The sequence below is a fragment of the Aegilops tauschii genome, chromosome 2, assembly GCF_002575655.3.
Source record: "Aegilops tauschii subsp. strangulata cultivar AL8/78 chromosome 2, Aet v6.0, whole genome shotgun sequence".
Lineage (NCBI taxonomy): Eukaryota > Viridiplantae > Streptophyta > Magnoliopsida > Poales > Poaceae > Aegilops > Aegilops tauschii.
The window spans coordinates 620,396,790-620,419,520 of NC_053036.3; the positions used below are offsets into that span (position 1 = coordinate 620,396,790).

At 46.3% G+C, this 22,731-nt stretch overlaps 2 protein-coding genes across 2 annotated transcripts; both read right to left on the reverse strand.

Moving 5' to 3' along the window:
* Window positions 1-8,354: 8,354 nt before the first annotated feature.
* On the reverse strand, window positions 8,355-9,366 carry LOC109753587 (protein FLOWERING LOCUS T-like). The gene is made up of 4 exons (XM_020312511.3): window positions 9,175-9,366; window positions 8,995-9,056; window positions 8,682-8,722; window positions 8,355-8,581 (listed from the first exon to the last, which is right to left on the reverse strand). Exons 1-4 carry the CDS (start codon window positions 9,364-9,366, stop codon window positions 8,355-8,357), a joined length of 522 nt encoding a protein of 173 aa, XP_020168100.1.
* An 8,651-nt stretch (window positions 9,367-18,017) lies between these two features.
* On the reverse strand, window positions 18,018-19,163 carry LOC109753590 (protein FLOWERING LOCUS T-like). The gene is made up of 4 exons (XM_020312514.1): window positions 18,963-19,163; window positions 18,774-18,835; window positions 18,381-18,421; window positions 18,018-18,244 (listed from the first exon to the last, which is right to left on the reverse strand). The coding sequence occupies exons 1-4, from the start codon at window positions 19,152-19,154 to the stop codon at window positions 18,018-18,020; spliced, it is 522 nt and encodes a 173-aa protein (XP_020168103.1). The 5' UTR covers window positions 19,155-19,163.
* Window positions 19,164-22,731: the final 3,568 nt, after the last annotated feature.

The following is a 22,731-nucleotide window of genomic DNA, read 5'->3' on the forward strand; positions in this document are numbered from 1 at the left end:
GCCCACGCGCAGGCGAGGCCCCAGCTTGTTATTCTGTCTTTTTTTTACTTTTTTATTATTTTTGTAGTTTTGTTTATAATTTAAAATATTTTAAATATATCTATTGCAAAGGAACTCACAAAAAACATTTTAAAAATGTTGAATAAGTATTTGAAAAATGTTAAACAAGTAATTGAAAAATATTATCAAGCATTCAAAAAAATGTTGAACATGTATTTGAAAAATCTTGAACAAGTATTTGAAAAATGTTAATGTAGCATTGGGAGAAATGTTCAACAACTATTTGAAAAATGTTGATCAAGCGTTCAAATTTTTTTTGAATAAGTATTTGAAAAATGTAAATCAAGCCATTGGAAAAATGTTGAACAAGTATTTAAAAAATGTTAATCAAGCATTCTAAAAATGTTGAAAATGTATTTGAAAAATGTTAAACAAGGATTTAAAAAATTGTTAATCAAGCATTCGAAAAATGATGAACAAATATTTGAAAAGTTTTGAACAAGAATTTTAAAAAATGTTGATCATGTATATATAAATGTTGAACAAGTGTTTGAAAAATGTTGAACAAGTTCAAACTGTGTTTAAAAATGTTCACTTTGCAATTAAAAGATGTTCAACGTGTATTTAAAAAATGTTAAATGTGCAATTTACAAATGCTCAACATGTATTTTAAAAAGGTTAGAAGTATATCTAAAAGATTCAAGTTGTATAAAAAATATTCAATGTGTATTCATTAAAAGTCGACATGTATTTCAAAAGTGAAAGAAAATGAAAGAAAACCAGCATGTAAAATAAAACCTCGATGAAAAACCAATAGAGAAAAGAAGAAACAACACGGTACCTTCGAAAACCAGCAAATACCGGCCAGGATGTTTCCCGAACCGTTCTCTAGAAGCTTCCCAAAACCGCTTCTAGGGCCTGTCCTGTAGGCGTCGTGTGTCTCACAGCAAGAAATATATAACGCATAGCATTCACCACGGTTTGTGTTATTTTCGCTTTTGTGCTTTGTGTTATTTTCGCATTGTGTTATTTGAATATTACATTCTTTTTTTTTCAATTTGGAGCTTTGTTTTTCTTCTGGTTTTTATTCTTTTCTGGAGTTTTGATGCCTTCGTAGGTGATGGGAATGTCTCCTCCCATTAAACGCACATCACTAGAACGGCTGAAATATATCCAGGAAAACGCAATCATCAGTGGCAAGTCTAGGACTTGAACCTTGGTGGGTTGGTCCCACTATAAGGAACCTAATCATCTTAGCTACGCTCAGTTCGCTTCTATTTATTGTTGTTTCAAATAAATATACACCCTTATTGATAAATACAGAAGCATCTTCTTTAAATTGTGTGACCACTTTTTCAAAACTAAATGAACACTTCTAAAAATTGTAGAAAAAAATGTTATTTAAAGTGATTGAACACCTTTTTAATTACATGAACATTTGGAAATTAATGCGTGAAAATCTTACACAATATATTGGTAAAACTCGCTTTATTAGGTGTACTCATGTTTTAAAAAAAAACACCAAAAAATCCGTCATAGAGGAACATATTTCTTGTAGTGCTTAACAAAAATGTTCTCCTTCATATAGAAAACAACTTCCCCTCCTAATACCCTAATTTGTGTTCCACTCAATGTTCTTCCAATCCCTATTTCTTATCATTTTTTATCAATAGGTATACCTAAATACGTGACTGGTAAAATTCGAGCCTTGCAGGTGAAGATTCGTCAAGAGTATGTTGTCTTTTCTTAGTCTCCACCGTATTACTTTTCAAGACGTGCCCAAATGGACTATCCCCTCGGATAGACCAAATATATGATACGGGTCTGCCTCATGGCTATCCTGAGATTACTTCCATCATAGGCCTTTTATTCCAGCCGCCTTGAAAACCCTACCTCCTCGAGACTATAATTGCTGCCCTAGGGTTTTTAGACGGAGACCCGCTTCAGATATGTGTTTTTATACATGCTTTTTTGGCCCACATCAGAAGCCATGGCCGGTGCAAATGAACTCTTGTATAGTAGTGTGCTCTTCTTCACCCTTGATAAAGTTGCTCCAAGTAGTGGTGGTGTCCTTATTGTCCTTTGTGTAGCAGCCATCTCCAGTTTGATGCGGTGAAGTAGGGTTGCAACAGCCACCCGCTCATGATTTATCTCCTTTTGTGCAGCGACGACCACTCGAGACTAGATCTCCTTCACAAAGCGGCACCGTTATATGGGTGCCGACGCAGGAAGATGAGATAAAGGCGGAAAAGGAGGCGATGTTGCAGTTAAGGAAGAGAACATGGTCGGGTGAGTATGACTGGATGAGAAAAGAGGAACGAATCACGGTTAGAGTTACAAACCCATTTTAAGATACATGGGATCGAGCATACAATCACTAACAAATCTAGTAAAGAGCCGTATGCATTGTGGAGCTAATCACATGCGAAACTTTGAAGGATCGTCGACATCAACAACAATATAGCAAAAAACTTCTTACGGAGAGCCATCTGCGGTTATTACACCTACATAGTTGGCTCTAGGTAGTAACTAGTAAGTGGTATCCTTTGGCAAGCGGGTGGTATTTTTCCTCACCATTCAGTAGTTATTACTTTCACAATCAACTTGGCACGCGCTCAGAGCATCTACAATCGTGCGCCTCAAATCCACCTCATACGCCCGGTCACTGTCCGGTCGCAAAATTTTGATCAAACGCCTGGGCTGACCGGCACCCCTCGTATCCAGCCCAAATATGCGGTGGATATGGGGGCACCAGGGCGTGCCCGGGCACGCTCGCCAGGTCGGACCCGGCAGCCCGACCCCAGCCCAAATTGCACCAAATCCACCCCCAAGACCTGCCGGATCCATTTTCTATCTCCTCTCTTCTTCCTCCTCCGTGTCGTCCGTCTCGCAGCTCCGCCGCCGCACGCGCTCCGCAACCGTTCCTAGCCTCTGTGCCGCCAGCTCCGGCAGAGCAGTCCTCTCTCCCGTCCTCGCCACGGGGGACATCGTCGCCGGCCCGGACGCCACCGCGGTATGTCCAGCAACTCTCGGGCTCCGCCTTGCACTTGATGTGTTCGACACATTGTCCGGCCGGATTTTTTGTGATTTTATTACGGAAAATGATGGATTCTGATGCTTCGTCGGACGAGGAGTATGGACCGACGGAGCTTGATCAAATGATTCAAGATGAGTTCTTTGATTCCTCGGACTCGGAGGAAGAAGTGGACATGATCATGCTCATGAGCATGCAAGAGGAAATGGACCGGCAAGTGGAGCATAAACTTCAAGGGCTCTATCAAAGGGAGAAGAGTGATCAACTGGGATAGGGTGTCCGGAGCAAGCTACTACAAAGAGACTACTTTCCTCCCAATCCTCCTTTCTCGAATGATCCATGGTTCCGTCGCCGTTTTCGCATGCGGAAACCATTGTTTTTTACGCAATGTGGAGGGAGTGGAGGCACACGACGACTACTTCAAGCTCACAAGGGGTTGCTGCAGACAACTCTCTTTCTCTCCCAAGCAAAAGTGCACGGCTGTTCTGAGGATGCTTGCACTTGGTACTGCTGCAGATGTCGTTGGTGAGATGGTCAGGATGGGGGAGAGCACGCGCTTGATGACTACTGTCAAGTTTGCCCGTGCCGTGGTGGAGGTGTTTGGACCTGAGTATCTCAGAGAACCAAATGCCCAGGACACAGAGAAGTTGTTGGCTATTGGAAAGGCAAAGGGGTTTCTAGGAATGCTCGGATCAATTGATTGCATGCATTGGCAATGGAAGAACTGCCCCAAAGGTTTATGGGGAATGTATCAAGGTCACACCAAAGAGGCCACCATCATACTAGAAGCGGTGGCATCACATGACTTATGGATTTGGCATGCTTTCTTTGGAATGTCGGGTTCTCACAACGACATCAACGTGCTTCAACGATCTCTGGTATTCAGGAGGCTTTGCAATGGGGAATCACCGCCATGCAACTTCATCGTCAACGACTGAGAGTACAACATGGGATACTATCTTGCCGATGGTATCTATCCTCAGTAGGCGGCGTTTGTGAAGACCATATCCAAACCGCATGGCAATAAACAGAGCCACTTTGCAACAATGCAAGAAGCGGCTAGGTAGGATGTGAAGAGGGCATTTGGTGTGCTTCAAGCTCGTTGGAGAATTGTGCGGAGCGCTGCAATAATGTGGGAATCAGAAACTTTGTGGTAGCTAATGACATGTTGTGTTATTCTGCACAATATGATTGTCGAGGATGAGGGTGATGGTTTAGCCCAAACCCATGATTTTTAAGCACCTGGAGAACAAGTTGAAATCCCAAAAGATCTAAATGCGACTCAGCTTATGAACTTTCTGCAGATGCATCAGAATCTTCGAGATCATCAAGTGCATACGCAGCTATTCAATGATCTTGTGGAGCGCACGTGGACCCACAATAGCAACCAAGGAGCTAATGTTTGAGTTGTGCACTTAAAATAAATTGTATGTAAATGCTATCTATGCTCTGTACCAACATTTGCAATTTTACGTGCGGCATTGTCTTTTATGATCGACGTGCATGAATTTGAGAGTCCCGATTTAAGATATATGAATGACGGGAGAAAAATATGAGGGCCCGTCCGGATGCGTCCGCGGGCGCGTTCGCGGACGTATAGGCGGTCGGGTTTGCCAAGTCCGGCTGTAGATTTTTTTATAGAAAAGGAGGAAGACCCCCGCCTCTGCATCTGGACGATGCATACAACCATTTTATTAATTATTAACACAAGACCTTACAAAGTCATACAACAATAAGACTAAAGCCACCGTCTAAGCAACATCTGTCGCTACTCCTATCCAGTTGATGAACGGGTGCTGATATTCTAGGCCTAATACCAAACAGACCTCGCAGTCAAACCTAACATCTAAGACCTGAGGTCCCAACCAGGACGCCTGCCGGGTATGGGCACCCACCAGTCCGGCGTGCTCCTCAACCAGGACGCCTGCCGGGTATGAGGCGGCCACAGCCACCTGCCACCAATCCATCTTCAGAGCTGTACTGTTGCATCTACCTTGCCCAGTCTAGCTGCCGCCGACGCCACCACGACGCCAAACAGCGTCGACCTCCTGCGCGTGTCCATCGCCACAGATCTGACGCCAAGCCTCCACTGCTCCATGCCGCCAAGAGCCGCCGCCATGAATATGTAGAAAGAAACACCGCTCCACCAAAGAAGCCATCCGCTGTCCCTCGAGCCCGAGTGCATCTACAAGAATGCCGCCCCCAAGGGGGTAACAACACATGAATGCCGCCGTCATCCGATCAACTGATTTAGGGTTTCCCCCGGAGGTATTGGGTGGGGTTGGGAGTTTTACCTCGATGATGCCTTCTTGAAGGAAACGATGATAAGGGCATCATCATCACCGGCTCCGGCCAACGACCGAAGACCAAGTTTTCACCCGGATCCGTCCCAAGAAATCCACCCGACAACCTGTGCACTGTCTCGACCGCCTTCAAAGCCCCTGATCTAGCCGCCTAGATCCGACGACCAACCGCAACATGCCAGCGTAGGAGCCCTGGCGCACCGGCCACTGCCTGAATGCGCCACCACTAGAGCCGGGGAGGAGGGCTCCCACCCCACCTCGCCAAACCGCGAGAACTGCCGAGATGGATCCCGCGCGCTCATCACCGTCTCTGATCGGAACCAATCTGTGGCAAAACCCCGAGATCGCCGACGCGGATCCGCCTTGGATATGGACTGCACCACGCCATGCCGCCGCGGGAAGCCCGAGCTTCACCCGCCGCCACCTTCCAGGGCCGCCGCCCCGGGATCCAACCGTCACCGACAGGCCGAGCCGCCGGCCACCGCGACCAAAGCCGCCATGACCCCGCGAGCCCACCGAACGGTCGGCGCCACCAGATCTTCCTCAAAGCCTAGCAGCTCCGCCGCCTTCGCCCAGCACCACGCCGCCACCTTGCGCCGTCGCCCAAGACGAACAGCCGCGCCGCCGCGACGCAGATCGGGGAAGGAAGCGCCCCAGCGCCATGGGTGACCCGCCTCACCTGATGGCGCGGGAGGGAAGAGGGCCTCCGACGCCGCCATCAGCCGCCCGGGGCTTCGCCCGGCGACCTCCTCTAGCGGCGGCGGAGGGGAGGAGGAGGATGGACGCGCCCGTCGGCGGGGGCTAGGGTTTCCACCTATCGGGGCGCCAGGGGTATTCACGTGTATTCATATGAATACCCAAGATTTGGCCCAAAAATATTAATACATGTCTTATTTAGCGGCCCACAGTCCACACGGGATACCGGCTACACTCGTCCCGTTCACTCGATCCAGCCCCCACTCGGCCGTTCCCCAAGTCCCCAACCTAACCTAGCGCCTGCGGCTAGCAGCGGCGGCGGCGGCGGCGAGTACCGGTCAGCGCCCAGCGGCAGCGGCGGCGGCGAGTAGCGGCCAGCGGCGGCGGCCAGTACTGACTACAGGCAGCGGCAAGCGGAGCCGCTAAACGGGCGACCAGCGGCAGGCTGGCAGCAGACCAGGTACTATTCTCCTCTTCTCCTAGTTCTAACTTCCTAATTCCTATGGGCTCATGCGGCACCCAACTATTATCTGTAGGTGGATTTGTAGTGCAGTCAAATTGGACAAATTGCTGCTAGTGCTGGATTTGATTAGTCTTAAGGTGGGTATTGCGGGTTAAAGTTTTAGGGACAAATTGCTGCTTGTGTTGCTGTCAAACATGCACATCACTCTGCTACTGCCTACTGAGTGCGCGAAAATATTATTTGTTGAATAATTTGGTACAACTCCTCTGCTATTCATGATGCTGTAGAATGATTTTTCTGTGTCAGGACAAATTGCTTGTGCTGTAAAATGCATTTATTTGTTTAGAACGATCCGAACACTAGTTTGCTACACGACCAACTTAGTAGATTACTAGATTGCTGATCTATTTTTTTCTGATCCTGTATCACAGATGAAGAAGAAGGGTGTTTGTATTGTTGCATTGTGGGAAAGAGCTTCCAAGGCAAATAAAAGAACTTCGACATCTACACCAAATCCTCCTGATGTTGAAGTTGAGAGTAGTATCATTCCTCCTACTATTGAGAGCAATCTGCAACTGGCACTTGTGCAAGCACATGAACCTAATGATGGCCACACAGAACCTGAGAGTGCAGCTTGCTCCCCAACCCCAATTGTAGAAGATGATGAAGCAAATGATGAAGTTCAGTTTGAAGTAGATTTGGAAGCACTTGAGTCTGATCCTGGGAAACGGATCCCCATCTCTAGGTACAATGTCAATGACCATTTCATCTATTTGTTGCTTATGACCAAGAGAAGTTGGTTAGGCTTGCTACAAAGTTTTATGCTTCTGATTTTACAAGTGATGAACTGGCAAGACTTTCATGGCAACTAAACATGTATGTTACTAATGTGCGTAGAGATGAAAGGTTTCAAAACCTGAAAAATCTGTGTCAGCTTTCAGTTATGCTTGTTGAGACAAACAAGCATGAACAATATCATATTGTTTACAAGCTTCTTAAGTTGGTATTGATTCTGCCAGTAGCTACTGCTAGTGTTGAAAGGGTATTCTCTTCAATGAGCTATGTGAAGAATAAGCTAAGGAACAAAATGGGTGATGAATATTTGAACAATTGTTTGGTTACATTTGTTGAGAGAGAATTTTTCGATCAAGTGAAGGATGAAGATGTCATCAATCTCTTCCAAAAAGGCGACCGCAAAGTTATATTGTAAGAAGGATATCATCACTTTATCAATCAAAAGATACTTATGTATTCATGTTGTTATGGTCTGATACATTGAAATATTGCTATTGCCGTTATGCTAGTGTTGTTTTGTTCATATATTGCTAGTGTTGTGTTGTTTGGTTCATATACTACATTTAGAGCCAAAAATATTTTTTGGATGAATACCCAGCCTTCATTTCCTGGCGCCACCACTGTTTCCACCCGAGCCTCCCTAGCGGGAGGGGCGACGCGGGGGCTTGAAGGATGGATACTATAAAATGGACCTAGCGCTGCTCTCACACCCCCAGTTTGGCGAGGTGCTGATCTCATTTGCGAGGGACCAAGTGCATTACACGTTGTTTCACAAAAAAATAAAATAGAGGAAGCATTATTCATTTGCCAACAACAACACATGTATTATGATTATTAAATGTTTAAGCCATATGCACCAAGTACACAGTATATTCCGGCACAAGTACGTACTGCCGATCGAGATAGCCAGTATATTATGCAGTGTCACAGTATGTGTATCTGAAGCAGCTACATATCTTGCTTACACATATTTATTCGTTCATCTATTTATTTAGTGTGACACGTTTGGATGGAGCGATCGCGCGCTTGCACGTACTATGTAGTGCCAGCCAGCTTGGCCAATTCACCTGTACCTCCGGCCACCGCAGGTGCCCTCCCTCTGGCAGTTGAAGTAGGCGGCGGCGACCGGAGCGCCGAGGCCGTAGCACTCGGCCAGGTCCCTGGTGATGAAGTTGGAGCGCCACCCTGGCGCGTAGATGGCCTGCCGCACCGCCTGCCGGAACACCACGAATGCCACGCGGTGGATCCCCGCCGTCGGCTGCGGCTTCTCGTACGCCACCACCTCGGTCCCTGCATGCAGCCATGCACACAGGCAAAAGTTTGAGTAATGGTTCCCACCGGACTATCTGCTTTTTGCTTGTAGTCTGTACGTAAATTAACTTCTTATTACCACGGCTCACGTCACCTCCGTCTGGTATGTCCGTCACCATCCTGTATGTAGCCAAGAAATTAAACCGAAGCAATTAGCTTAATTCTTTATATAGTATAGTACTTCCTTCGTAAAGAAATATATAAGTGTTTAGTTGATTAAAGTAGTGATCTAAATGCTTCTATATTTATTTACAGAGGAAGTAGTAGTAAATATATTATTATATATTTTTCTCACGAATTGGTTAGCACACAAAGTGCATGCATTACATGCACAAAAAACAAAGGTACCTAGCTACGGGTAAAGCTAGCTAAATTAGGCACCATGCACGTACCAATGGAGGTACTCCCGTTGGGAAGGGTTGGTTGGGCTGGGTACATCAGGGTCGACCATCACCTGAAACATGGCACATGTTATTCATGCAACGCATATGCATGTTAAAACTAACCACGTGCATGCATGCATGATTTCATGCAATCAAATGATGCATGCATGGAGACGTATGGCCACTCACGAGCGTGTAGAGTGACCCGCGGCGTCCTGTGATCCGCACCGTCGGCTGGTTCTCCACCTGCGACGGCCTCAGCTCGAACCCGTTGGTGATCTCCCGGTTGCCGTACAGCACCCTCAGCTGCGCCGCCATGTCGAAGTAGTCGACCACGTCGCCGACGATCCTCCCCACGATGAGCGGATCCCTCGACGCCATCCTCGATCACCACCGCCCACTCCTGTTACTTAGGTTTAATTAGATGTAGCTAAGCTAGCCAGTACTGCCTTGCGTGAAAGCTTGGGGTGGTATATGCAGCGGCGTATGTCCTGCTATTTATAGGCGTCCCGGTGAAGTCCCACCGCACGCGTTCTCAGTCTGACCACGGCTCAAAAGATACGAGGTGTGCTGTGCCTTTTCTTCAATCATAGACTGATCACTAGTACCTGAAAGATACTGGACTGTAAAAGTGTTGACGTGCGACATCGTAGAATCTGTGGCAGCTCCATTGTTTCTGATCGGACGGCTGAGATGTTGCCGCCAGAGAGTTTGGATTACGATCTGACGACTGAAAATCCTTGCCACTTGGCACCAAGTAGGATAGAGTCTTCTTCTTGGAATCTGATAACTTTCTGGCTTTCTGCAATGGTCCATCTCAATCTTTTAGGCCTAGATAGTGGAAAGGGGCCGTTTGGAGTTATAATCTGCAACTTTGACAAAATCTGAACCTACCGTGCCAAAAAGAAGAAAAACTCTTCTTTCTTCTTACGAGATACTCCTATTGGAGTACATCAAATACAACTATTGGAGTGTTCTGAAGTCTCCGCCAGACTCCAGTACATCATCTTGTGGCATGAAAGGCTCGAGAAACTAGCGCTAAAGGGTCAGCATATGCCATGTGGTACTTGGAATGCAAAAATAACGCTAGGATTTTGACTGGCAAGTCACCACCAGATCTATTGTCCTCAAAACTGAAATATTGAGGAATCAATTACCATCAAGGGCCATACAAACCTCTATGCTACGCTGTATAAAGCTGATCATCCCAGTACACGTTACAGTTATTCGGGCAACCTATCTCTCATGCGACTGAGGTTTTGCTAGATATTAGTAAATACTACTCCCTCCGTTCCATAATGTAGTGCTATAGATTTTTTGAGAAGTCAAACTTTGCAAACTTTGACCAAGTTTCTAGAGAAAAATATTTATATCTACAATAACAAAAATATATAATGTGAAACTACATTTTATGGTGAATCTAGTGATATATGTTTCGCACTCTAGATGTAAATATTTTTCTCCACAAACAAGGTCAAAGTTTGTGAGGTTTGACTTTCCGAAAAATCTATAGGCACTACCTTATGGAACAGAGGGAGTATGTTACAAAATAAAGCTAACAATCACTATCAACAAATGATCCTAGCAAAATTCATGAAAATGGATCCAATGGTCCATGTACTCGACCGAGGATTAATAAGTTCTTAGAGCATCTCCAGCCGTAGAGCCCCTCAGGAGGCATTTTTTCCGCCGCTTGGGGGGGCTACCGGCGAGAATTTTGGCCAAAAAATCTCCGGCTGTTTCCACCCCCAAGCGAGGCCGTCGTCCTCGCCGCGCCACCGCGCCGCCCCGTCCGAGGCCGCAGGGCCGTCGAACGCGTCGCCTTCAACAGCGCGTCCATGCCGCACCTCGTCGCGCCCCTGCCTCGCGTGCGCACACCCGCCTGCCCGTAGTCCCGCTCCTCGCCTCCGCTGGCCCCGCGCTGTAGCTGCTCGTGGCCGCCCTCCGCTGCCGCCCCCGCCCGCTATGACCGCCGCTGCTGCCTGGCCGCGGCCAGCGCACGCACGCACCCAGCCACCCTCCGCTGCTGCCCCCGCCCGCTATGGCTCTGCAGCTCGGACGACGAGCTGGTGGCGAGCGTGTTGGCGCCGGTGATGACGCTCGCGCGGAAGCTGTCGTAGCTGGGCAGGACGCGTTTGCGTCGGCGTAGGCCGCGAAGCAGGCGTCCATCCAGATGCTGGCGCGCCGGCCGCGGGCGCCGCAGGCGTTGGCGAGCTTGCTGGCCGCGGCGGCCAGGAACTCGCGGCACTGGGACGGCGTGGCATACCCGAAGCAGAGTCCGTGGGCGACCACTCCGGCGGAGCGCAGGGAGGCAAAGCCCGTGGGCACGGCGGCGGAGGGGAGCTTGGCGAGGAGGAAGAGCGTGTTGGCTTGGAATGCGGTGGTGTTCTTTGCGCTGTTGGCGTTGGCGGCTGCCTACGCCTGCGTCGGGTGGCACTGGACCAAGGTGGGGGTGACACGTGGGCGCTCCTCCGAGGCCGCGGCGGCGGCGGAAACAAGGAAGGAGAGGAGGAGGAGGAGGAAGGGGGCGCCGGCCACGAGCTCCGCCCGCTCCGTCGAGGGCGGCCACGACACGCAGCGCGATCATGGCGAGCAGGTGGGGAGGCAGGTGCGTGGTGGGGAAAGAGAACAAGTGCACGTGAGGGTGGGACCTGGAGAAAAAAGGAATGGGAGAGGGGGTGGGAGGTTGACCGTGGGCCAATTGCATGTAAAGTCTTCTCTCTCCGCCCCCAAGTGACCCCCTGCGGGCTGGGTTTCGCCTGGGGTCGCCGGCTGAATTTTTGGGTTAAGCCGGCGAAAAATGAGAAGTTGGGGCCATGACTGAAACAATTTTTGACCGCCGGCACCAAAAAAGGCCTCTTAGGGGGTGTCTTGGGGGGGGGGGGGGGGCTGCTGGAGATGCTCTTAGATAACTAAGAATTAGCCATTCCGTGGTTCTTTCAATGGTACATAACAAAACAAGTTTTCACATAACGACATTTCAAATGGACGAGTGTACCGAGGGTACATTCTATTACATGTGGTACTGCCGAGCAAGTCGTCAGATATAGGCCTAGAGGAAAAACTAGCCGTGTTGCATGCCCACTAATGATTGTATTTTTAGACGGCTCCCATGTGAGAAATTGTCTCTCATGGTTTTACCGGCCCACCTATAATACCATTTGAGCGGGTTAATTTTTTGGATTTCATGTGATGTATTTCATGAGCGATAGTCTCTACTTCCTAACCATATTTGATGGCAACCTTCACTGGCGGGTAAACCGCTATTTATTTTCAAAACACAGGCAAAAAAATTTCCTGGTCGATTAATTAAGCTGAAGAGAGTTTCCCAGATAATTAATGAAAAACCGAGCAAAAACCACAATGCTGACAAACCACACTAAATGCATGAAACCCCACAGCCACACAGGTGGCCCAACAAAACACCCTCAACATGCGACAAATGCATGCCCCGGACACCTGTCATGATGCTATATACTCATCTAGACCCCATGTGGTTCAATACCCATCCATCATTGGTCCTTTGACCTACTTAAGTTTCAACCCACAACTACATGTTTCTCCAAATTCTGATATGTTCCCCAGAATTCACCTTAACTGGGCGGTCTTGTGTTGAATTTTCATCATTTTAAGCACCTTGGGTGTTGATTGTAAATCAATCACTTCTTGGTGTCTATGGTTACTAATTGTTAACTATTACCAATTCTTGTATTTATGCTTTGGTTATGCATTTGGGGAGTTTATGGGTAGAGATAGGTGAAATTGAGGGTTGGGTTGGGTGGGATAGATTTATGGGCGAGGGGCAATATTTTGTTATTTTACTATGTTTATAATGTACCAGATAATTGCCCGTGCCTTGTAACCAGGACATGAATATACTAGTAAATTAGTCTATGATTTACCTGCTATTTTATTGTTAATGTGATTTTTGTAAAATATATTATTTTATTTCGTAAACATTTATTGACTTACCAAAGAAAATATGATTGTAATTAATAAGATATGGGCTAGTTGAGACTGTTTTTCAACCAAAACGGGTGAGAAAAGCCAGAAGTGTGTGTGTGTGTGTTGGGGGGGGGGGGGGGGGTCAAAAGGGAATAGGTTAAGGGGAAATATACATAAAGTAGTTGGACGATGGCGAGCCGAAAGATAGGAGATGAAATAGGGAACCTTATGTCTTTTTTAGAGATATATATATATATATATATATATATATATATATATATATATATATATATATATATATATATATATATATATATATACGAATTTGCTATAAAGTGGGTAGTACGCAAAAAATGGGTTGGGGGATGATAAATTTAGGTTCGTATAACATTTTGTATAGTGATATGTGTTACCTTCATAGATGGACATAGGTTGGCTATACAGTGGAAAGCAAAACCACATACTTCGTCCAACACCTACCGGAATCAATTCATTGATCAAACTTCTTCTGTACAATGTTATGATCCGGGTAAAGTACCAAGCTTCAACATCGTTGCTCATTTGGTTATTTCTTTGTGAAACCATATGTGTTTGCACTAGAGCTCTTGGTACACCCATTGCACCTATTCTCTATAGCAGGGCTTAATGTTTTAGGAGGCTTCAATAAATTAATGGATGTAACACAACATATAGTCCATCCCTTATGGGATTTTTTTTATTTTGTAAGGCTCATTGTATTGGGAACATGCAAATATAGATATATTCACATGCAAATGCAGCATTAATATGTTGTCTAGCACTTGAGCATGTGGAGGGGAACTTTTGTTCTATGAGTGTATATACACCTTATATGAAAAAAAATAGTAACTAAATACAAATTCCAAAAAATCTGGGAATATTTTTGAAATAAACTTGATCTTCCATTGTACTTGTTAAAAATATCACCAGAGGGAAAATCCCCATTGACTTCTTCTACATAAAAAACAAAAATTTCGGCCAAAATAGTGTGAACAGTGACCTATAATAGCAATAATTTTTGTTTTGTTTTACCCTTAAGTCAACGGCTCAACGCTGGTTTTTTATTCGTAAAAAATTACATACTGGTGCAAAAGAAAGTTAAGTTTATTCTAAAAAAACTTATAAACTTTTATGGCTTTTATTTTATTTATTAATTTTTTCCCATATGAGGTGTATATACACCCAGGAACCAAAAGGTAATTCCCTTAAGTATGTCCTCCTTCGTTGATGTGATTTGTAAGATAAGCCCAATAAACTAGAAAAGAGTATCTTACCATATTATATCATTTCCAATCTAAATTCGAAACATAGTTCGAGATGTAGAAAAGGATAAATCTCAACGTGAGGGTATGAATTTGACCCATTTCAAAAATGAATGATGTCTAGAGAAAACCAGGCATCAATTTTAATTAAGACAGAACTCAGGCTGGCTAGCCCACCACCCATGGTGCCACCTAGTGTGAAGTGAACCCGGTTGACTGCTATGTCTACCAGAATTTGTTTGCCCAGAAAGAGGGACTTTCTCTTGACCAGTGACCACTGTACCATGCATATGCACAAGACGCACACGTAATTTTGGCACCATCTTCAGGACAGGACTGTTCCAATCGCCGCACATTCTTGAATGTTATCGCAACGCCGGGGGAAGGCAGCGACCGAATCCAGGACGATTTTGTATCCCTGCGTTGCCGACGGAAGCCCCGGACTATACAGCACGTGCGTGCGCTGGCTGCAAATCCAGGAGGAAAAAATAAGCTGGAGGTCGATGGCGACGGGAGAATGATTAGGTGAGAGCGGTTGTAGATCGATGGTCAGCCATGCATGATGCCGCGCGCCGCAACAGAATTTATGCGTGATCCCGTGATGGGTACGTGACGCGTGCGTCTACGCAGGTCTTGCACCAGCAGCTCCCCCGCTTGTTCCTGATTTCCCGACGGACGCTTTTCCATCGACCGACGCTTGCATGGCTGGGACGCTGTGGTTACTGCGAGCGAGAGAATTGACCCAGGAATCTGTGAAGGAATGATTTGATCGAGCCAGTATTCATTCCATTGATGAAGCAGAAGATTATATACAGGGGGAACCGTGGTCAACCCCACGAAGAAACACATCCGATCGTGGGGGTAATAATAGAATTACTTTAAATCCTCTAACACTCCTTCTAATCCTCGTTTGTCCTTAAGACTGGTCATCTTTGACATATTCTCCTTCAAAATTATGTGGAAAAAATTGAGAAGAAAATATACAATATGCCATGAAAAACTCCTCCTAAAACCCGGCGGGAAAATAAGAAGAAAATGGCATATATCATCCATACTTGTATTGATAATATCGTATTAAAAACGTTACATGAGAAACCATTTGGAAAAACTCATAAAGGAAAAGAGTGCAATACTAAAGATCTCATAATCTTAACATGTTATATCCTAAGAGATTTCTCCCCCCGAATTTTGCAAGTCTCGAATTTGTCTCATTCCAATTCCATTTACATATTTATGGAACAAAGAACTTGGTAACGACTTAGTAAACAGATCAACGAGATTATCGCATGACTTCGTTTGCAAAATACTTATCTCCCCCTTCTCTTGCAAATCATGGGGACAAAATAATTTAGGAGAAATATGCTTTGTAATATTGCTTTTAATATAACCTGTTTGCATTTGTGTAATACAAGCAGCATTATGCTAGATGGGTCTCCCTCACAGCTAGCCCAAAATCATTCCATCACATGCCTTATGTTTCACCTACCTTGGATACCTTACCTTCTCGAGACTATAATTGCCACCCAAGGAGACCAGCCTCAAATATGCTTTTTTTGTTATGGGATTTTTTGGCCGGTATCGGAAGCCATAGCTGATATAAACAAACCCTCAGAGCATCTACAACCGGGCACCCCAAACCGGCCTCAAACGCCCGGGCGGGCCGTCCGGTCACTAACCGGTCACGAAAATGTGACCCAACCGGGCACCTCAAACGAGCTTCAAACACATGGGCTGTCCGGCCCCCTCATATCCAGCCCAAATATAGGGCAGATATGGGGCAGCCCGGACGCGTCCGGCATGTCAGCGCAGCCCACCCAGACCCCACTCCGTCCCCACAAATATCCCCAATCCGGAAACCCTACCTCACTTCACTCTTGCTGCGTCTCTTCTTCTCTCCTCTGATTTCTGCACAGTCTGCGCCTTCGCCATGCCGTCCCCTGCACCTGCCGGTTGCTGCTCCCCCATGCGGGCAGCGGTAGGTGCTTGTGTCCGGCCAGCCGGCCCGGACGCGCACGTCGGAGTCGGAGGTGCGCCCCCGCCGCGAGAGGCAGCGGACAAGGGAGAGGGACGAGGCGGAGAGCTTTGTCCGCCGCCGCCCGGGGGTTACCAGCCGAGCCCGACGAGGACGAGCGACTCCTTGCGTGGGTCTACCATCGATTTCTTACGACGGCGGAGACGGCCGCTTGGCGGCTCCGCCGGAAGAATGCGAAGGCTCTCTGGCTTGCCATCAAGCAATCCGAGCGCAAGGCCAATGAGAAGGCGACAGAGGCGGCTCGGCTGGCGAAGCTTAAGCAGTAGCAGGATCGGGCCGTCCAGCGGCTCAAAGGGCTCATCGTCGTCTCCTCCTCCGACGACGACGACGACCATAGCGCCTCGTCCGACGACTCGGACGATCCTCCACCAGCCGCCGACAGCTACAATTGCGACGGCGACCGGAAGGGGAAAGGGCCGGCGAGGAAGTGGTGAAGATCCGATTTCTTCAATTTAATTTCATGTACTTAGATGTAGTTTAAAGTTGTCTGTCATTTGTGTGAACTCTGGTGGTCTTTTGAACATCCGTTCATGATCTTTTGGTGAACGTATTGTGCTTGCCTATGTCTATTTGATGATCTAAGTAGTTTGATTGACGTTGCATGGTTTAGTATGGATATAGAAGATCGGATATGAGGTACACAGATGTGGATGACGCGATTTGAGGAGTCACCGGCCAGCCCACAGACGCAGCCGGACACGTCCGCGAGCGTTTGAGGGCCCGGATTTACCTAATCCGGTTGTAGATGCTCTTATATAGTAATGTGCTACTCTTCTCCCTTGATGTAGTTGCTCCAAGTAGTGGGTGGTGTCCTTATTGTCCTTTGTGTAGCAGTTATCTCCAGTCTGACAAGGTGAAGGAGGGTTTCAGCAGCCACCGCTCAATATTGGTCTCCTTTTGTGTGGCGATGACCATTAGAGCCTAGATCTCCGTCCACAGTGGCACAGTTATAGGGGTGCCGTCGTAGGAAGATGAGATGAAGAAGGAAAAGTAGGCGACGTTGGGGGTTAGAGTTACAACCACGTCGTAAGATACATGGGATTGAGCATACAATCACTAAAAGATCTAGTAAAGAGTTGTATGCATTATGTAGCAAATCACATGAGCAACTTTCAAGGATCGTCTACACATCTACGATAATATAGCAGACACTTATGAAAATCCATCCACGGTTATTAGACCAACATAGATGGCTCTGGGTGGTAAGTGGTATCCTTCGGCTATACTTTTGCGATCGGGTGGTTTTTTCCCTCACCATCCAATAGTTATTAGTACTTTCACAATCAACTTGGCACACACTCTGGACAGATGAGCCTCCGGGCTGTCTGGTCTCACGTCTCATAGACGATGTACTTCCTTTCATTGATTAATAAAGCAAGCCATGATGGCCTTCTCTCAAAAAAAAACTTGGCACACACTCAGACCCCCGGTTTGGCGAGGTTCTCCTTTCCGAGGGAACAAGGGCATAACACATTGTTTCCCAATATAAAATATATATTAGAGAAAGCATTATTCATTTGCCAACAACAACACGTATATTATGATTATTAAATGTTTAAGCCACGCACCAAGTACACGGTATATTCCGGCACAAGTACATACTGCCGATCGAGATAGCCAGTATTACACGGTGTCACAGTATGTGTATCTGAAGCAGCTATATATCTAGCTTACTACACATATTTATTCCTTTATTTATTTATTTAGTGTGACACGTTTGGATGGAGCGATCGCGCGCTTGTACGTACTACGTGGTGCCAGACAGCTTGCTCGATTCACCTGTACCTCCGGCCACCGCAGCTGCCCTCCCTCTGGCAGTTGAAGTAGGCGGCGGCCACCGGAGCACCGAGGCCGTAGCACTCGGCCAGGTCCCTGGTGATGAAGTTGGAGCGCCACCCTGGCGCGTAGATGGCCTGCCGCGCTGCCTGCCGGAACACGACGAATGCCACACGGTGGATCCCCGCCGTCGGCTGCGGCTTCTCGTACGCCACCACCTCGGTTCCTGCATGCAGTCATGCACACACGCAAAAAGTTTGATTAATGGTTCCCACTTGACTATCTGCTTTTCGCTAGGAAAGGCAGTTGGAGAGAATAATTGACATGGTACATGTACTCTGTAAATTAACTTCGATTCTTACCGCGGCTCACGTCACCTCCATCTGGTATGTCTGTCACCATCCTGAATGTAGTCAAGAAATTAAACCGAAGCAATTAGCTTTTTTTGCGGAATTAAACCGAAGCAATTAGCTTGATCCGATATACCAGGATAGCAGTACTCCCTCCGTCCGGAAATACTTGTCGGAGAAATGGATGTATCTAGATGTATTTTAGTTTTAGATACATCCATTTTGATTCATTTTTGCGACAAGTAATTTCGGACGGAGGGACTAGTAAATATATACATACACTAATGATTATATATTTTTCTCACGAAATGGTTAGCACACAAAGTGCAAGCATGGCATGCACGACGAAAAACAAAGGTACCTAGCTAAGGGTAAATCTAGCTAAATCAGCCAGCATGCACGTACCAATGGAGGTACTCCCGTTGGGAAGGGTTAGTTGGGCTGGGTACATCAGGGTCGACCATCACCTGAAACATGGCACATGCATGTCAGTCATGCAATGCAACGCATATGCATGTTAAAACTAACGACGTGCATGCATGCATGATTTCATGCAACCAAATGATGCATGCGTGGAGACGTATGGCCACTCACGAGCGTGTAGAGTGACCCGCGGCGTCCTGTGATCCGCACCGTCGGCTGGTTCTCCACCTGCGACGGCCTCAGCTCGAACCCGTTGGTGATCTCCCGGTTGCCGTACATCACCCTCAGCTGCGCCGCCATGTCGAAGTAGTCGACCACGTCGCCGACGATCCTCCCCACGATCAGCGGATCCCTCGACGCCATGCTCGACTTAACTAACCTTGCTTAGGTTTAGGTTAGATGCTTGAGTTCTGCCTTACGTGAACGCTTGGTGTGGTATATGCAGCGGCGTACGTACTGCTATTTATGGGCGTCCCGGTGAAGTCCCCTCGCGCAAGTTCTCAGTGTGAGCACGGCTCAAAAGATACGAGGTGTGGTGTGCCTTTTCGCCAATCCTAGACTGATCACAAGTACCTGAAAGATACCGGACGGTAAAAGTGTTGACGTGCGACATCGTAGAATCTGTGGCAGCTCCATCGTTTATGATCGGACGGATGACATGTTGCCGCCAGAGAGTTTGGATTGTGATCCGACGAATGAAAATCGTTGCCACTTTGCACCAAGTGGGATAGGGGCTTCTTCTTGGAATCTGATAACTTTCTGCACTGGTCCATCTCAATCTTTTAGGCCTAGATAGTGGAAAGGGGCCGTTTGGAGTTATAATCTGCACCTGGACAAAATCTGAAGCTACCGTGCCAAAAATAAAATACAATTCTTCTTTCTTCTTACAAGATACATCCAATACAACTACTGGAGTACTCTGAAGTCTCCTCCAGTACATCATCCTGTGGCATGAAATGATCAAGATCATCTTCAACATTCTCCTGCTCAACATAGTGTGGAATACATTCTTGACAGGAAACTAGCGCTAAGGGTCAGCACAAGCCGTGTGGTAGCTGGAATGCAAAAATAACGTTGGGGTTTTGGCTCGCAAGTCACCACCAAATCTGTTGTTCTCCAAAATGAAATGGCCTGGGAAACCCCTGCACCGATAAGGACTTTGAGTTTTTCTATGCCTCTACGACTATCACGGCGGGAGATGGCGCCAAAACGCCTTTCTGGGACTCCCGGTGGCTTCTTGGTTGCAAACCCAAGGATATTGCACCGCTCGTCTTCGAGGCCTCGAAAAGAAAAGAATTGGAAGGTCCTGAGGCCCTCAAGGGGAACGCTTGGATCCTCAAGATCAACCAAGTCGCGGTTGTCTCCTCCGCCCACATTCGGGAATTCTTCACTCTTTGGATGCTCCTAAATGATGTCCACCTTCATGAGCAAACCAAAGATACCATCATCTGGAAGCACGCGAACGATGGGATATACACGGTGGCCACCAAGCACAAGGCTCAATTCTAGGCTTGACTCCTTCCCCTTTTGACTGTATTGTTTGGAAGGCATGGGCACCTCCAAATGTTATATTCTTTGCGTGGCTGGCAATGCAAGATAGGATTTGGACCGCCGATCATTTACAACAACGAGGTTGGCCAAATTGTGGCCTCTGCAAGCTTTGCAATAGGGAGCAAGAAACGGGTGCCCACATTTTCTTCAAGTGCCGCTTTACGATTCGGATATGGAAGTCTCTCATTGAGAGGCTTGGTCTCGCACACATGGATACATCCGAGTGGCACATGCATGAATCCTTCTACGAATGATGGGACAAGAGAACTGACAAGCACAACCCCAATCGGCAAGCTTTGACCTCTCTCACCATGCTTGTCTCGTGGACCATTTGGAATGAAAGAAATGCACGGGAGTTCCGTCATAAGAGTGCGCCAACGTCCGTCCTACTCACCGCCAAGCTTTGGGTGACCGCGGGCGCAAAAAAATTAGGAGATATTTTTGTGGGCGAGTAATTCCCATCCCGTACCTGTGAGTGTTGTAAAACTCTAAACTCTATTCTCTCCTTATTTAATAGATGAGGCAAATCTTATGCCTCCGTTTAAAAAAATGAAATATTGAGAAATCAATTACCATCAAGGGGCATACAAACATATCTACTAACCTCTATGCTATTCCATATGACGCTGATCATCCTGTTACACGTTACAATTTTTCAGGCATGCCTATCTCTCAGGAAACTGAGATTTTGCTAGATCTTAGTGAATATGGTACAAAATTAAGCTAGCAATCACCATCAAAATAACCCTAGAAAAATTCACAAAAATGGATCCAATGGGCTATGTACTCGACTGGGGTTCAATAATTTCTTAGACAACCGAGAATTTGGCATTCTGTAGTTCTTTCAATAGTACACAGCAGCACAAGTTTTGACATGATGATATTTCTAATGGCCCAGTGCAACCGCGCCTATGATACATTCTATTACATATGATACATTCTATTACATATGATACATTCTATTACATACGAGACGGCCGAGGAAATCGTGAGCCATAAGCCTAGAGGAAGAACTGTTTGTGATGCATGTTCGTCTATGATTGTGCTTTTAAATGGGTCTTGTGTGAGAAATTGTCTCTCATGGTTTTATCGGCCACTTATAATACCATTTGAACGGGTTAATTTAGGGACTACATGTGGGCGACGGTCTTTGCTTCCTAACTACCTTTGATGGCTACCTTAATTGGCCGGTAACCCGCTATATTTTCCAAAACAGAGGCAAAAGAGCCTCATCGATTAATTAAGAAGAAGAGAGTTTCCCAATTAATTAACAGAGAACCAGGCAAAAACCGATCAGGCAAACCACACTTGATGCATGAAACACCACAGCCACACAAGTGGCCCAACAAAACACTCTCAACACATGACAACTGCAAACCCAGACGTCCGATATGATGCTATATACTCATCTAGATCCCAGCTAGGTGGTTCGGTACGCGCCCATCATTGATCCTTCGAGCTACTTAAGTTCAACCCACAACTGCATGCTTCTCCAGAATCTGATATGTTTCCCAGAAAGCACCGCAACTTGGCGGCCTTGTGTTGAATTTTCACCATTTGAGCACTTTGGGTGTTGATTGTACACCAACTACTTCTTGGTGTCCAAAGTTACTAATTTTGACTATTGCCAATTCTTGTATTTTTGCTCTGATTATGTATTTGGGTAGTTTATGCTAGAGATGGGAAGTATTGAGGGTGGGGTGGGGTAGATTTGTGGGAGAGGGGCAATATTTTGTTATTTTACTTATGTTTATGATATACTCCCTCCGTCCCAAGATAAATGTCTTGACCTTAGTACAATTTAGTATTAAAGTTAGTACAAAGTTGAGACACGTATTTTGGGACGGAGGAGTACTAGATAATTGCCCGTGCATTGCAATGGGGACATAAATATTCTAGTAGATTAGTAATATGTGATTTACCTCCTATTTATTCTTAATAAAAGTATTTAAAAAACAGGATTTTATTTGGTAAACATTTATTGACTTACCAAAGAAATTTTGATTTAAATTCAATAAGATGTGGACCAGTTGAGGCGGTTTTCCAGCAAAACAGGTGAGAAAAAGCAAAAGGGGCGAGGACCAAATGGGAAAATGGGAGGAACTACTTGGACAAAGGGTCGAGTGTAAATCTAGGAGGTGAAACAGGGAACCTTAGGTCTTTCTTAGATATATAGGAATTTGGTATAAAATGGGTAGTTGGCAAAACTGGGGAGTGGGGAGGGAGGAGAAATTGAGGTTTGTATAGTTTTTTTTTTGTCTTAGTAATGTTATAGTCGTATGTGCTACCTGCATAATGGACCGAAGCTGGATATACGGTGGAAAGAAAAACCACATACTTAGTCCAACGCCTACCGGAACCAATTCATTGATCAAACTTCTTTGGTACA